Source organism: Spermophilus citellus (assembly GCF_964194105.1).
Source record: "Spermophilus citellus genome assembly, chromosome: 18".
Lineage (NCBI taxonomy): Eukaryota > Metazoa > Chordata > Mammalia > Rodentia > Sciuridae > Spermophilus > Spermophilus citellus.
Window position 1 is genome coordinate 20,520,255 of NC_138200.1, and position 17,302 is coordinate 20,537,556.

Sequence of the window (17,302 nt, forward strand, 5' to 3'; positions counted from 1 at the left end):
TTTCTTTAGTGATAGATCCGCAAGATGCTTCTTTGGAAGGGGGCTTGCTTGGCAGGAGTCCAGCAATGACGTCACTGGGTCACAGGAAGAGCCCAGGGACTCAGGGATCATCGACAGAAGAGGTCGGTGAGGTTTCTTCAACTCACTTAATATAGTTATTTTTATATTTATTTATTTTTTTATTGACACTTAATAATCGCCCATATTTGTGAGGCAGAGTGTGGAAACTTAATTCCTCCTCTCCAGGTAGGTGCCCACCATCCAACCCCTCTATAGTCCCCTTGCCCCTGCCCTTCCTAACCCCCAGGGACCACTATTCCACTCTCACAAGAGCCTTTGCATGGAAGCTTGATCTCCCTCCTTTAGAAGTGTCCCCTGTCCCCCAGTGCTGGCGGGCAGCCGAGCAGAGCGTCGTAACGATGGGGAGTGGCCTCCTCGGCAGGCATGAATAGGTCCCTTAATTTCATGGTTTAAAAATACGTTAGTTGACCTCAGTCTAATTCCTATGTTTTAGTCATTTACGTGTCATGACTCAGTACTCATTCATTAAATATAGTGCTTTTCAAATGAAGAAGGGAGATGGAGATTTTCCTTAATGATGACAAGTGATATAATTTAGTTTTATTTCTGTCATATCATGGTGCCCGTGAGCCGGGCTGTGGCTGAGGGTCTCTCTGTGGCGCCATCATTAGCTCCTCTTAGCCAAGGGTTCTGTTGGACACGTCACTCTGGCCAAACCTGATCATGTGGGTCTGAGCCGTCCCCACATTGATCCTTGGTCCAGGTTGGTTTTTTAGCTATGTGGATCCCATGGACCATCTCCATGAAGGCACACCTACTTTGAGGTGGGAGGTGATGGAGGAAGGGGGAGGGGGATGGATTGCAGTTCAGAATCTTGGGTTTCGTGCCCTCGAGGGAGCTGGGTGAGGGGTTTGGGCTGAGCCTGTGGGTGGGCAAACCTCTCTTTTCCTCAATACTCCTCTTCCTAATTCACTGCATAAGTGGCTGTTCATAGACTCATTTTGACAGCTTTTCACAGCATCTCGTTTCAGATGCAGTGACTTGAGCAGGGATTTCAGTGGGACATTTGTGACTGGGCACAGGAAGCCTCCCTGGGTTATTTTTTTCAATACCCAAATATATGACCATCTCATTTGGGAAACGAAAAATAACCCCTTTCTATCCTGATAGCTACCCAAACAGCTCTTCCAGGTCTGGGATTCAGGGACCAGGGACAGAAACCAGTGTCCCTGGGTCTTTTGCTGGTTTATTTCAGTGCCTCTTGAATGTGGACGCCTTGTTCTGGGTTCGTCTAAAGGTGTGTTGAAACGATTACACTTTATTGGCACCGAATGCTTGGCAGAGAGTGAGAGGCGGTGGAATCTGGCATTTGGCATTCAGCTCCTAGAACGTAATTTTCACAGATTATTTTAAAGACACCTCCTTCTATATTCACTAATATACCAATGTGGTCAAATGGCACCTAGCCCTGGACTTGCAGAAGGCCCTGAGTTATTGACCTTGAGGCAATGGTGGCAGCAAACGTTGAACACATTTGTCTTACTGAAATTCCCAGGGGCCACGGTGCATCTGGAGTAGAGCATTCCTTCCCAGATCCGGCTTCTCCGTGGGTTGGCTTTTCCTGGGGTTCCTACCAGCTCCGGGGTCATTTAGAAAGTGGAGGCAAGGAAGCCGGGTGGAGCACCCACGGTCCGGGGCACCCTGGGCTGGGAGTCAGAATTTCTGGCTTTGCATCCAGGCTTTTGGTCTAAAAGCCAATGGGCATTTCGGTTTTTCCATCTGTAAAATGGCCCAGAGGGTCTTTGATGTCTCTTCTAGCCCCCAGGAATCTGCAATATTCTTTGTTTTGCTGATTTTGAACCTCTGGCAGGTATTTCTAGAGGGTGGGCTGTGCATCCAGACCCTGAGCCTGGGGAGGAGAGTGGGGAGAAGCCAGAGGCATTGAGGGAGAAGGCAGAGGTAGTAGCACTCCTGCGATACTTTACAAGCCTGGGCCCTGGCTCCCAGAGAAGAAGAAGTTTGACCCAGGATGGAAGTAAAAGTCATTGGTACTTTTTTTCCCCACTCTTGAAGCCAAGGTAAAGACTTAAAGGTGCCTCATGTTCTGAGACTCGTCAGCCAAGCTTTGTGCAGCTTGCTGACTGTGATGGAGGATCATGATCACCTAGAGGTGGTCACCTTAGAGGGCCACAGGTACCTGCAGAGCCATTATTTAAATGCACCTGAGGACAATACTGTAAGCTATGTGGTCCAGGAAGAGTGCCACAGAGTGTGCACAGGACTAGGAGGACATCCAAAGCTCCAGAGCACTCACAGGCCCTTTCTGGATCCACCGCCCTCCTGCCCCCCACCCCCGGTGCAAGGAAACCAGCTTGCTTTTCTACAGGAGCCTTTGAGTTCCACATTCCACTGAGGGTAGCCCTGGTCACTCCAGGCCCTGGATGGCCAGAGGGAGCAGGTCTTGGAAGGGAAGAATCTTCTCCCCCTCCCCACTCTGCATATCCCTGCTCCCAGGACAGTGGGGAGGGTCCCCTCCAAAGCTCATGGGGACAGCAATGTCCTGAGGGACATCAATGAACCAGGGAGCTGTGGGATGCGAAGACTCCTACTAATTCCCCTGTGTCTTGGTTTCCCCTCTGGAAACTGAAGGCCGCCTGCCCTGCAGAGCCCTCTCCGCCATCCTCTCCTCCCACATTCACGTGGATATAATGTACCTCGATGCACATGGTTGCTAGTAGCCTGGAGGGCTCAGTTCAAGTCCCTTTCTTCCACAGAGTTGAGCTACAGGGATCCACACTGAGCCCTGCTTGGTCTATGAAGAGGTCTCTTGCTGCACTGACCCAGAGGAGACTCCACCAGGGCAGAGGTTCCTGTAGGAAGCCTAGAATGCACTCAGAGCTCAAGGGGTGCAAATTAAGGAGCATTTCATGGCAGATCATTTACAAAGGAGCAGGTGGGCTTGGGAGCCCATGGCGTGGGGGTGGATCCTGAGCCCTGGGATGGCTGCCCCGAGGAGGGAGCTGGGAGAAGAGGTACCACTCCCTTCCCTCCATCCCACCTCCTACTGGGGCCCCCACTGACTCTGCTGGGAGCCTATGGTGCAGTCTGTGAGGCTGCCTCCCTGCACACACAGAGAGAGATCTTGCAGAGGCACAAACCCCAAGCCTCTTGCACAAACCCCAACTTACTTGCTCTCTGCGGACCTCAGTTTTCCTATTTGCAAAGTGAGCATGAATGATAGTTCCCATCTCATAGTGAAAATGAAATGACAGAATGTGGGCAGGTCCCCGAAATATTTTTGAGGAGTTTCTGTTTATTTAGGAGGACCACATACTGGGCCACAGACTGTGTTTCAGTGGAATCCCTCCATGGGGCAGCTAGTGAGTGTTGAATGCAGGTGGCTAGATACTGGAGCGCCTGCTCTCAGCTCCAGCCCTTCGCCACCTGGCCTTGGAAATGACTTGTGGAACATGATGCTGGTGACTTGACAAGGAGGGGTGAGGAGCACGGGATGCTGGGATCCACTTGAAGATCCTAGGTGGCTGCATTATAGGGTTATATTATGGGGAGGTTGCGGACAGGATCTCATACAGGTCTGGGTTAGGTGGGGAGGTACCCGGGTTCCAGGAGGCCAAGGAATCCAGGAGAAGCACTAGGAATAGGAACAGGGGCTTAATGAACCAAGATGTTGGGGTCTCCTGTTCACTGTCTGCTTCTTGTGTGTGAGAGAGGGACAGTTTGTAGGACAAGCCCCCAGTCCTTCCAAAGACCTCAAGCCCAGAGCCATGCTGCGCAGACTCAGCATTCTTCTCTCTGGAGAATGACAGTTTCAGCACAGGAGACTGGAGCCTTCCTCAGCTGGGCAGGGACACTTCAACCTTGGAGACCCCAAACTCTCCAAATCAGCATGAAGGGAGACGGCTGCTGGGTTTGTTTGCAGACACGTTGTACCCTTTATTTATGTTTCTCTGAAAAGCAACCAATGTGTTTTGATGATTTCTGAAGAGTTTAAAAACAATATACTTAATTGCTATGAGTAATTTCAGAGCTCATTAATGTAATAAATCTCTGGAGGGAGATATTCTTAGTTAACGATCAGCATAAAATCGGAGAGTCTCACAGAGTCAATGGGAGCTCCAACTCGTTTTGCAGTGGAGACAGGGTGGTGGAGGTGGGAGACAGAGGGCGCCTGTTCGTCAAATGACAAATGTCCACGGCTCTACAGCTGTCTGGTGTCACCTTGGGACTGGGCAGAAACTGTTCTCTGCCATCTTGTCAACGGAAGGCACCTCATTAGCATTGTCATCAGAGGTTTTGTGGTCTTGGAACTTTGGAACTCCGGCTTGATGAATTGTGTTTAAGGCATGGGTACTTCCCGTGAACCTTCACTGAGGTCAAAACTTGTCCCTAAGTCAACATAGAATGTCGGACTCCTGAGCTGGGGGTATAGCTCAGTTGGTAGAATGCCTGCCTCTCGCATGCACAAGACCCTGGGTTCAATCCCCAGCAACACCACACACACACACACACACACACACACACACACACACACTTCCTGACTCCTGAAATCTCTGATGCATCCTCCCCACCTGATAGCAGGTACCTCCCTCCACCAGCTTATAAAGCTAAACATTGAGGACCATCACTGGCGGACATTGCATAAGGGGTCTGAGGCTGCCATCTCTGTCTGCTGTCTTTGCAGTGCCATCTGCTCTGCCTCTGAGACCTCTCCTATGACTTGCTCTGACCACGGGGTGTTAATGAACATGAAAAATGCTCTGTGGTTGGGCTCTTCTGCCCTTCTACCTTGGCCTTCATTCACCATGAGAACACACCTGGGCTAGCCTGTTGGAGGATGAGAGCCAGGTGCCCCAAGGGCCCCTCCTTCCAGTCCACAGTCATTTTCCTGCCCGTTTGTGAGCAAGCGCTGCCCAAACCAGAACAGCCCGGCCAAGCTCAGACTCAGTAGCGAAGTTCAAGCCCCTGAGTTGGGGTGTTTTTCATGCAGTATTATTATGGTAGACAGATGGCTGAAGCATATCCTTGATTCCTCCTTCCCTGCAAGCCTCCTCCACATGCATGTTTCCTATTCAACACCACATCCAGTTGGCTCCATCCTATGTTTACATACAAATATTACCCAAAGGCCATGTGTTGAGATTAGCTCCCCAGCTCATGGTACTATTCAGAGGTGGTAGAACCCTTCAGAAGTGTGACCTAGGTCACTGGGGGGTGTGCCTTTAAAGGGGATATTAGGACCCTAGCCCCTTTCTCTCTCCCTGCTTCCTTGCTGCCACAAGATGAACAAGCCTCCCCCCCCCTACCATGTATTCCCACTAAGTGCCCTCACCATGGTGTACTGTGTTGCTGCAGGCCCAAAGCCTCAGGGCCAAGTGATCATGAAGTGTAACCTCTGAAACTGTTAGCTGAAACAAACCTCTTACTTAAAAACTTATTATCTCAGGCATTTTGTCATAGCAACAGAATGCTGACTAACACAACCTTCAAACATCCCTTGCCCAAACTTTTATCCTTGCTCATCTAGGACAGGAGGCCATGTAGTCTCTCTTTCCTATACTTAATTTATGTATCTCACTGAAGTTCTAGTGTTCTTTTTGGCAATGGAGAATTTTGCTTACTTGCTTGATAACTTCCAATGACTTTCGATTTATTGAAAATGAAATATTGCCTTTTGACCCTGGTCTACAAGGCCTCATATCTCTCCATTTTTGTGCCTTTCTCTACCCTCTGTTCCTACTGTTCTTACCCCTTCTTACTCACTGCAGCCACAGGATCTTCTTTCTGTACTTTGAGCACACAAATCTTGGGTGCTGCTTCAGGGATTCTGTGGTTGCTCATGCCCCATCCAGAGGTGGCAGGTGGCCTCCTCCTTGCCATGGGTGCCTCTGTTCAAACGTCTGTCTCCTCCTTAAGAGAACCCTGGGTGGCCCCACCACAATGGCGGGATGCTCTATCCTTCCAGGCTCAGATGCCCATCACTTCTAACATCTGCTTGCAGCTCAATCTGATTTGCAGTGTCTTCTGAGACTGGAACACGATCCAGGAGGATGCTCCCAATAACTTGGGTAAAACCCAATTAAGCCTCTGGCCACACACGGAGAAAAGTCCTGAGAATGGTGCTCTGAACATCCTCTGGAGCACTGGGGGAGATGGCTGTATGAAGCTAGGGACCCAACATGGACATCTGGCTGGACAGGGAAGTGGGGAGGGAGCAGAAGTGGGGGCTTCCCATGAACCCTGGAGAGCCATTCTGATGCTTCTGATGCGGAGTGTTGGTCTGGACTTGGAATTCTTTTCCAGGTAAATCTGAAACTCCACCCACATTCTGGGTTGACAGCTTGCTGGATGCCTGCTGGGCCGTGGGCTTCTCAGCCTAGCAATGACTCTCCTTTGGACCTCAGCTCTGAGGAGTGCCCTCTTCCCAGATGGATGATCAGGATACATGGCAGACCACACCATTACTCCTATGTTAGTGGGAGTCAGGATGACCTCAGCAGGACAACATGGTACCCTGAAGTCTCAATGCCACCAAGGCCACGTCTTATTGGCACAATGTAATGTTGTGTGGCCCTGCTTTAAAGACACCAGATGGGTTGTCAAAGCAGTTTTCTTGTTCCATCCCAGTTGGTTGGGAGGTGAGGTTTCTTTAAAGGAAAAGCCTATGTCTAGGGTTGTGAAGTGTTAGGTGTTGAGTGACACCAGTGTGGTAGAGGCCCAAATGGAGAAGGGATGGTGAATAGTGTGTGTGTGTGTGTGTGTGTGCGCGCGCGCGCGCGTGCGTGCACATGCATGTGCACTAGTGCATATTTCCAGGTGGGCATGTGCATACATCCAGGTCAACAACAACCCCTTCCTGGGTTTCAGAGGTGCAGCCTCTCAACCTCAATGGTTCCATCTCCAAAGAGGGGTTGAGCTGGCTTGGCTGAGAAGATCTTGCAGGAATCCAGGTGCTTCAGGGAGACTGATTTTTGGGTCCCAGTTCAAAGAATGTCATGTTCTGACACAACACCAGCTGCTTGGCTGACGAGGTGTGTTCTTGGACCCCTCTCTCTTGCTGTCCCTGTTATCTTCTGGAGGATTCGAGCTTAGAGGCATGAGGAGCCCAGGGAAGCCATTTCCCTTTTCTCTCTCTTTTCTTCCTGAGCCCCTCCCCCCATGCTCTTGCACAACTCTGGGAGTGGAGGACATTCTCTCTCACAAGACAGGCTGTACCTGAGCACAGGAAGAGGAGAGATGCAGACAGTGGGGATGGGACCTTCATGCAGAGACCTTTGAACTGGTGTCTTTACCCACTCTTTTGGAGCAAGAGACTCACATGGCCTCACCGTGGAACCCCATCCGGGGTTGCCACAAGACTGGCCCCTCCTTCTCAAGAGCCATTTCAAGTGGCCCCCAAATGGCATGAAGAAACAAGCTCCTTGGGGAAACGAAGCCAGGAAGCAGATGTGGTCTTAGTGAGGTCTCCTAACAAGATTTCTGCAAGGCTCTTTCCTGTAGATTTCAGTGTTTTCTACTTATGCAAAGGAAAGATTTCCATTAATACCCATGATGCTAGGAGGGAGCCTCAAAATGCTGTCTACGTTTTTATTGAGCATTCAGGAATGCCAAGAAAGTAAAGGAAAATAAAGAGGAGGGGTAGCTTGAAGTAAACGTCAAGCTCAAGATTGGCTAACGCACGCTGCCTGCATTTGCCCTGCACCTTGTGCATGATAAGCAGAGAGAGGGCAGGGGTGGGTCTTTGAACCGACGTAGCCCAGCCATGTTGATGTGGGTGGTAATAATAAAAGTTGGAAAATCCAGAGTGATTGGAAGAGTGTGTTTGTACTCTGTTTCATTTTCTGCTTGGAGCTAGCAAACATTTGCTCCCTAATAGTCCTGGTTAGTTTTGTGTAAGACGAAGAGCAGGGGAAATATGTCACTGCAGTCTATGAATTATCCATGCGACTGGGAAGTGTGTTTCTTTACTTAACTTCCTCCATTGGAAGCAAACTTATTTTTTTTCCTCTTGTAAGTCTAGGGAAAAAAAATACCCTAACCCCTCAGACAGTGACATTACTGTCACCTGCTTAAAATAGTATGACGTTCTTCAAGTCTTAGAATACTCTCTGGGGCTCTCTGTTTTCCATGAAAGCATTTATTTCAGTCAAAATACTTCATGTTTTTCTCCACTCCGACACTTCACTAAAAAGGAGTTGTAAAAGAATATAGCAACTCAAAACTACCACGTGATTTTTAAAAAAAAAACAATCTAGGGGCTGGGGATGTGGCTCAAGCAGTAGCGCGCTCGCCTGGCATGCGTGCTGCCCGGGTTCGATCCTCAGCACCACATACCAACAAAGATGTTGTGTCCGCCGAGAACTAAAAAATAAATATTAAAAATTCTCTCTCTCTCCCCTCTCTCCCCTCTCTCTCTCTTTAAAAAAAAAAAACAATCTATTTCCTTTTCTCGATTAATAAACCTTCCTCAGGTCCTGGGTGCAGCCAGTGGGTGGGTGTGGCCTCCAGGCTGAATGCTCAGGGGTACCCTTGTCTTGGGGGTCTTGGAGTCTGCCTGGGAGGGGCTCCCGGAGCAGGGGAGAAGACAGTTCTCTGCCCCGGTACCCAGAGGTGCCCTGGCTGCTGTGTTCCACCTGTGATCTTCTCCCCTGATGGAAGCCAGGGACAGGTGCTCCTCCCAACCCCCACTCCTGCCTCCTGCAGGCCTCATCTAGGAAGGCTGAGAGGGCTGCCACCTTCATCACCCGCATGATGAACCTTTTGAATATTCGGACGTGGGCTCCTGGCTGGAGATGTCATGTCTTTCCCTCCGTTGTTAGTCCGGAGACAACACAGACTCCCCTGGTTTACCTGTGTAGTCCCAGGGCGTCTCAGGTGCCGTGTGCTCCGCGTCTCCTGTCAGATGTGGTTGGCGAGAGACGAGGACAGCATGACCACTGGGCACCGTGCACTACAGAGGTCAGCTCGCAAGGACAGCGGGATGGCAGTGATGTGGCCGTGACTAGTTGTCAAGTGAGTGGAGGAAAGATCTGGAAGGGGAGGGAGGAAGTGGCAGGCAGGGCGGTGGAGGAGGGGGGGGGTGGACTGGGGAGAGGAAAGTCTTGTCATCCCTGATGAAATATTCAGTGTTGTCGGTGATGTTCCATAGGCTGTTTCCCCCACAGGGATGGGTTTCTAGATCATTCTTCAGGCCCCTCGCCGGCGACTAGAGCACTTTGTTTAATAGATTGGTGGTGCTCATCAGAGACATCTGTAATACATTAGCAGTGGATTAATGCTGTGGGATACTGGAAGGTCCAAGCAGGTTTTATTGTGTGTTTTTGCATCACACACGTGTGTCCGCGTGTGCAAGCGAGCCCTCGCACCCGGGGTCTGCGTCGTCCCTGCCAAAAAATGACTTTTTCCTTGAGCATGCCACCTTTTTAAGCCTATAGGACTCCGAAACTGCTGTATAGTAACAAGTTTGTGAGATTTTGGAAAGGAAACCACAGTAATGATGCCAGTTCTTATGATCATAAATAATCATAATTAACAGGACTGCTGTATATTTATGTTGGTTTGTTTTCAGACACTTTTCATTTTATTTTGAATTTTTTCATATTGTGTTGACTTGAAACACTTCTGTCTATAGCGTGGCATGCTCTGCAGAACACTGGAGAGCAGCAACATACTTTATTTGTCCTCGGAAACAGACCACAATAATGTGGTAACTTCTATCTGCTGGCAGGTTCACAGAATGGCAATATTAATCTCATTGGAATGGCTGTGTATTAGAAAGAGAACTGAAAGCAAAGGTTCTGAGTTCTTTCTTGGACCAATAACATTTTTTTTCAGACTATCTTCATGTATCTACAGTGCTGTCCCAGGAGGGCTCATATACATATTTTCCAGTTTAAATTCTTGATAAGCTTGGGTGGGATAACTTGACGGTGAATAATGGCTCTCTGTCTCAAAATGTATGGTGACTCATGGTTAAAAGCCTGGGAAGGGGAACGATGGCTCTCATTCTGACATTGAAAGAGAGACTGTGGTCTGGGTCCTGAGTGATCAATAATCCATAATCCATACATTGATCTTTGGGCTGGGGAAACGTTTGGTGACACACTCAGAAAATTTAATGTGAGCACGTGCAAATGCTGAAGTGCTCCTAGGGTTGGAAATTAGACCTCAGGCACAGGATGGGGATGTAAATAAGCATCTGATTGTTTTTCCGGAGGACAAACACATCCACTGTAAAGTAAATTTCCAGTTGTGAATCTGTGGCTGGGTCTCTCTCCTCTCAACTTCCCCCTCTGCCCCTCGAGGGGGGGCTCCCACCTGGACACTTCATCTGTGGCAGGTGCCCCCTCCCCCATCTCTTGGAGGGAAAACAGGACTCCTCCCTGGGGGGTCTGTGGACAGCTTCAGAATGGAGCAAACTTTCCAGAGAGAAGAAATGAAGCGAAAGTTTTGTTTTTTCTTTTTTCTCTCCCTGGGTTGTGATTTTTAAACTTGTAATATGTGCATACTGGTGAAGCATTGTCCCTACTTAAATTATTTGTCTCCCTGTTTGGCAGTTTTGTTGGGAAATGAACTATTCATGCAGCTTTTAGAGTCGCCATGGGTTTAAATTTAAGCCCTAGGCCAGGTCTACACAGGCAAAGACCAAAGATGATTATGATTATGGTTTCAAGCTCTCCTTGCGTGATTATCAGGATATTTCATCCAGAAGCAATAGCAATTTTATTTTTTTTCTTTAATTTTTTAAGTCTGTGTCCTCTGGCCAGTGGGGCTCACTAGCCCTGGCCTCGGTGGATACTGGAGCGCCCGAATCCAAGACGATTCATCAGCTCCAGGCAGCTGAGCCCTGTTTGACTATGGTCCTGGGTAGGAATTGATCCCAAAGTGGAGCTGGATAGTGGAGGGCCTCTACCCCATTTGGGGCAGGGCAGGAAGGGTTGGGGATGAACTGGAGAGTGTTGAAGGGTAAGGAGAAGCAAGAAAGTACTGAGGGGAATGTGAAAGGGAGTGGCTCCTCCGCACCATTAGAGGTTCTGCTCTAGCGCCCCCTGGAGGTCTGGAGACAGCTCCTCCAGGTGATGCAGGGCATCCCTTATAGTTTCCATGGAAACAGCCCTAGGACCAGGGGAGCAGAAGTGAGGGGCCAACATGGTGACTACTGTGTGGGGTCTGTTGTAGGTTCATGGAGACATTTGTGAGTGCCTGAAAAGCTCCCATGGAGGACTCCTAGGGATAACTGGGGGTGCTCTGCAGAGGTCATTGTAGTTTGGTATTTAAAATAAATGTTCCCCCATTTCAGACTCCTGGATGCCAGGGACTTGTGGATGTACCAGTTTCACAGATTTGCCCGGGTTGAGACCATTCATGCTTCTCATTCTGTCCTGCCTCCATGTGTAGGGGTCCCCTCATCTGCAAGACGGCAACAGAAGGTATTTTCACTCTTCATGAAATCATGGTAGGAAATCTGCTCTGAGCTGACTGCAGTGAATTTTCTCACCCAGTTGGATCCCATGTCCTAGCAAGGGATGGATGCTCAGTCTGGCTGAAAAAACACAGAGCTATTCTAATTAGTGATATTCTGATGAATTGACAAAAAACCAGAAATGTCTGTCCTGAGCTCTATGTCAATCTTTTAATGACTCTTGGAGATAGGTTAAAAAAATAGAAATTGGGGATCCATTTTACAGATGAAGGAAACTAAGGCTTAGGTGATGAAATAAAAATTGTGCTCAAATTCCCAGAACTGGTGGAACAGGGGTCGAACTCAAGCCGTCTGGTTCCATGCCTGTGCTCTCAGCCTACTTTATGACAAAGACCTCGTCCCCATGTATTTCCCATGGACCCTGTTTAGCTGGAGGGTCAAGAGTCCTGGGCCTTGATCTCTGTGGTCTTGAGCAAGTCACACACTCTCCTTGAGTCTCAATTTCCTTATCTGTCAACTAGAGGCTGGGAATGGATCAATCTCCAAGATCCACCCAGGAGCCAGATCAGATGTCCTCCTGAAATGAAATGTAGAATATGCCAGGGGCATTTACTCAGGGCTTTGGGGCCAGACAAGCATTCCAGTGTGTCCTAGTTGCTTCTAGTGGTGTTGCAAACCTGCCCCTGGTGTCATATTCCTTCCTCAGAGACCAAACCAAGACTCTGGCACTGAGGGTCGTAGAAGCAAGGGTAAGGAGAAGCAAGAAAATACTGAGGGGCCTTGTGAAAGGGAGTGGCTCCTGGCACCATTAGAGGTTCTGCTCTAGCGCCCCCTGGAGGCCTGGAGACAGCTGTGCAGGCCTCCAGGCAAGCCTCTCCCTCTCCTGTTGCCTTGTGGCCTTGCTCTCCTCCAGCCCATGCCAGTATCGACCTCAGTGTGTGTGTGTGGGGCGGGGAGATGAGGCAGGGATTTCTCCATGAGCCCTGGCAGGTATCCTTGTGCAAAGGCATGGAGAACCCTTGGAAGGCAAATAACCCTTCTGTCATCTAACGTGGAACTTTGCTTTCTTGGACACGGAACTGTCTCAAGGTGGGGTTTCTTCACTGCTGTTTTCCTGAAATCTGCACTTCCCTTCTCACTTAGCATCAGGGGCTCCCCTTGTTCGCTCAGTGGTGGTGGAACTTCCAAGGATTCTGAAGATTCCTTGCAGGGAAGAGGCACATCTCCCCTTCCTGGGGTAGCATGGGGGATTTTAGCTCCACAGAGGCCTCTGTGCTGGCCACTGTCCCCCCTCCTCCCACTTCCCTGCCTTCCCCATGTCCCAGGAGGCTGACCAGCCAGCTGCCCTTGATGGCCTCTTCCAGGTAGAAGTGGCCACAGGGAAGTCCCCAAAAGAAATCGGGAAGGGAGGTGGGTGTGCTGTCTTAAGCTCCCTTCTTTTTTTCAGGGCTGTGTGTCAGCAGGGCCTGTCAGCTCTTGTCAGGGGGGTCCTGGGCTCATCCCATTCAGGGAACACTGCTTCTTCCCTGTCCCTCAGTTTTTTTTCCCTCAACCAAGCCTCTTCCGCCTAGTAGGGTACCCAAGAATATCCCTAGTAGTAACAACAGGTGACGTCACAGTCTTCCCGGTTCCTAGAGGAAACCAAACTCAGGGAGACCCTGATGGATGGCCCCAGTCACAGTGGAGTTTGGTGCACCAGCCGGGACTCAAACCAGTCTTCCGATTCCCAGTTTGGTTCTCATTTGTCCAGTTCTCCTCCTGGGATGATTCAGCTTTGTAAAAACTCTTGGTTGTTCATGATGAGAAACTTCCTTCAACATTGAACTTGGCAAGTAAGAGCACACCAGGCATGGGATCCACAGATTTTCCAATGGTTTCCACTGTCTCCTGCAATCACCGCCCCCTGTTCAAACTTAAATGAGAACTTTGAAGTTTTGGAGGCTCTTCATGATATTAAGACACATAGGAAGGTGGCTGTGTGCCCTATTGGCCAAAATGAGAATATAAAGTAAATGATTAGCGAAAGACAAGTGGAATGTGTATTTACATGTTATGATCTATGTGTGGGTAAAATGAGTGGTACAAATGTATTTTTAATTTGTGTGTATTTATTACTTGCGAAAGTGAAGACTAATTACGCTGTCTCCATCCCGGCGTTCTGAGAGAGGGCTGTGAGTAAGCCTGTCCCGCCTTGTTCTGCCACCAGCACTGCCGGCTGCAAGGGGGCCTGGGTGGGTGCTGGGAGAGGTTTACGGAAGGAGACTTGAAGGACGAAAGGGAGACAGATTTAGCTTCCCTTGTCACCTTCTTCTCAAATTGCCCATCCAGGTCGGTGCATAATTGTGACTTCCTCCTGCAACTTCTCAGTCTTGCATCTGAGGCTGTAATTCATTTCCTCCCCAGTGGACATCAGAGGGGGCAACCCACCAGGAGATGCATGTCAGGTGGGGCGAATCTGTCCACCGAGGTTTTAAATCACCGGGCTCACGCCGAGGCCGCCCGAGTCCTGGCTGTGGATGGGCTGTGCGTTCCCGGAGTTGCAGTGAATTCTAATTACAGGCTCCAACTGGCATCCAGGCAGTTAGGAACTTGGGCGAGGGCAAGCAGTTATTCTTGGTAGCTGACACAGGTGCCTGACTTATGAGGAGGTGCCATCCTGGGGTTGGACTGAGAGAGGAAGTGGTGGAGCAGGACTGAGGGGGATTCCCTGGTGGAAGTCAATCTCCTGTCTCCACAGGCCTCTGATCAGCCCTTGTGAGTCGCTTTTCCTCTCTACCCCGGGGCCATGATTTAGATGGAGGACTTCCAAGCTCTGCCCTGTGGTTCTCGACCTTGGCTGCACAGCTCAAACACCTGAGGAGCATCAGAAATCCCTGGCACCCAGATGGCACCCCAGACCAATTAGATAGGAATACGTGGGGTGAGACCCGGCTGATTCCATTGTGCAGCTAGGGTCGAGAAGCGTTGCTGTGGGGTGTGGCAGAATGGACCTTCCTGAGGATGGTGGTGAAGGAGGGTACTTCCCAGGGGCTATCTCTATAAGGTGGCATTTGTTATGAGAACCACTTGAATTTTGATTCTCAAGCTTCTAAATCTAGAAACTGGATTTTATCCTGAGATGATGAAAGTGGATCTTTCTTTTCGTCGTGAACTCACCTTAGTCAAGGTTAGGGGACGGTCCTGCTATGGAATGGTGAGACAGAACATGGGACTGCTGGGATTGGCACGAGCTAACTTTTCTCAGGCCAAGATATTTTCTTACAACAGCATTTTCTACCTACTCTCCTCCTAAGTGGGTCGTTTCTGATCCCTTGGAAGAAGCAGAATCCGGCAGGCAGAGAAAGCTCCAGGTAGCTTTGCAGAGAGAGAGGGAGTCTCAGAGGCCAGAGCTGACGTACAGAGCGGCAGACACTGGGCTCCAGGGTACCTGTTTCTCTACCCCTTGCCTTCGAGTTCTATTTGCTAATATGTCAGGGACACGGCATCTTGGACATCATTCTGGAGAGTTCGTTCAATGACAGACTCAAAACAATCACAGCAGAGCACGTGTCTTAGGGGACAATTGGACTGCTTTGGAGACCTCACACGGGGCCTGCCCCAGGGTCTGCATTCCGTTCTGAGGGGTTCTTGGTGGACTGCAGAAGTTTTCAATAGTCCCTGCACTGGACTTGGGCATGCGTGGGCTCTGGGAAGGCTGAAGGAGGCCGGGCCGCACCAGCCAGGCATATCTGTTTCCATGAGGTGCCCTCAGCGAGAAGCCGGCTTCAGAGCAAAGCCGATCTTGGGGTAGGTTGGCTGGGTGAGAACCCAAATGAGAAATGCTGTTATTTTTTTGCATTGTTTACACTGATGGTATTCAGTTTTAGGTATTACTAATACATAAATGAAAAATGCATTTCTTTCGCCCTGCCATCTCTCATGGTGACATGCATGTTGGGCTGGTTTGTAAATGCATGGTTCTAAGTGGTGCGTGGCCGGAAGCAGTTAGCTCCTAGTGCTAGGCTCCCTCATGGGCAGCTGCTGAACCCATTAATGAACTAATCCCAGACTCTCCAGCGAGGCTGTGTGGGCTCCTCGGCACTGCACTTCGAATTTCAGCTAAAATCAACAATGTTAGAGAAAGAATTTAAATGAATTAAACTACTTATCTCCAGAATCAGACAATGTGTTCAGCAATCATGAGAGGAACCTAGGGTATAGATTTATGGGCTCAGGAAAGAGATGAGAACTTTGCTCACCAGGCACTGGGCCACCTACCTTAGTCAGACATCAGTCGTGGTGATCAAGAGGTCTGACTCTGTACCCAGACCTCTTGTTCCTTTGACTCACTAGCTGTGTGACTTCAGGCAAATCACTTAGCCTCTCTGTGCCTCTGTTTCCTCACCTGTGAAATGCGTTAGTGATGGAGTTTACATACAAGGGCTGCTCTGAGGATTAAATAAGGATTAATGTTTTCACAGTGCTTGGAAGCCGTTGACCCATAAGACATGCCATGACAGGGGTTGTTGCCGATTCATTTCTTCCACAAATATTTATTAAAAATCAATTGGGTGGGGCTAGGGTTGTGGCTCAGTGGTAGAGTGCTTGCCTAGCATGTTTGAGGCACTGGGTTTGATTCTCAGCACCACTTATAAATAAATGAATAAAGTAAAGGTCTATCAACATCTAAAAAAATATATGAAAAAAAAACCTGTCATGGGTCCTGCAAAATTCTTAGCACCCGGTATTCAGTGCTCGCCCACATGAAGTTTTTGTTCTATGTAGAACCGCAAGAAAAGGTGATTTCAGGTCATTATAAACACGGTGAAGAAACGAGTGACATTAGTCAGAGTCGCAGAAAGTCTCCTCGCCAGGTGCTGTAAGGAGAAGAGGCCCGAGAGATTCAAAAGAGTGATCCATGTGCTAAAGCCTTGCTGGGGACGGAGGTCTCCGTGAACAGTGCTGCAGAGACACGTGGAGTCCGGGAGGCCACTGCAGGCCGGCGTGGGGGTGCCTTCCATCTTAGCATTGAGTAGAAAGATCCCCAGCCAACAGGCACTTGAGGGAGCTGGGTCCAGGTGAGGCCCTGCCTGGGGCAGGGAGCTGAGTCAGGTGAGGCCTTCCCCTGGGGCAGGGAGCTGAGTCAGGTGAGGCCTTCCCTGGGGGCAGGGAGCTGAGTCAGGTGAGGCCTTCCCCTGGGGCAGGGGGCTGAGTCCAGGTGAGGCCTTCCCCTGGGGACAGGGGGCTGAGTCCAGGTGAGGCCTTCCCCTGGGGACAGGGGGCTGAGTCCAGGTGAGGCCTTCCCCTGGGGCAGGGGGCTGAGTCCAGGTGAGGCCTTCCCCTGGGGACAGGGGGCTGAGTCCAGGTGAGGCCTTCCCCTGGGGACAGGGGGCTGAGTCCAGGTGAGGCCTTCCCCTGGGGACAGGGGGCTGAGTCCAGGTGAGGCCTTCCCAGGGGCAGGGGGCTGAGTCCAGGTGAGGCCTTCCCCTGGGGACAGGGGGCTGAGTCCAGGTGAGGCCTTCCCCTGGGGACAGGGGGCTGAGTCCAGGTGAGGCCTTCCCAGGGGCAGGGGGCTGAGTCCAGGTGAGGCCTTCCCCTGGAGACAGGGGGCTGAGTCCAGGTGAGGCCTTCCCCTGGGGCAGGGAGCTGAGTCAGGTGAGGCCTTCCCCTGGGGACAGGGGGCTGAGTCCAGGTGAGGCCCTCCTGGGGCAGGGGGCTGAGTCCAGGTGAGGCCTTCCCCGGGGCAGGGGGCTGAGTCCAGGTGAGGCCCTGCCCGGGGCAGGGAGCTGCCTCATGGAACTTCCTTTTCATATTGTTTCTGGCTTCTGCAAAGTGACACTTCAAGACGCCCGTCTGACAAAT

At 50.3% G+C, this 17,302-nt stretch overlaps 1 protein-coding gene across 19 annotated transcripts in view; it reads left to right on the plus strand.

The window, feature by feature from the left end:
* The first annotated feature begins 14,002 nt into the window (after positions 1–14,002).
* The window catches only part of LOC308637471 (uncharacterized protein), a 160,780-nt gene continuing 157,480 nt past the window's right edge, over positions 14,003–17,302 (plus strand). For 2 of the 19 annotated variants that reach the window (XR_014019607.1, XR_014019608.1), the window contains exon 1: positions 14,039–15,247. Coding sequence is in view for 2 of the 19 variants with exons in the window: in XM_081273838.1 (XP_081129964.1) it covers positions 14,976–15,247 (272 nt within the window). In the remaining 17 variants the exon portion in view is untranslated. Of the gene's footprint in view, positions 15,248–17,302 lie in introns of all 19 variants that reach the window. The other 17 variants (XR_014019609.1, XR_014019610.1, XR_014019614.1 and 14 more) reach the window with 15 other exon arrangements.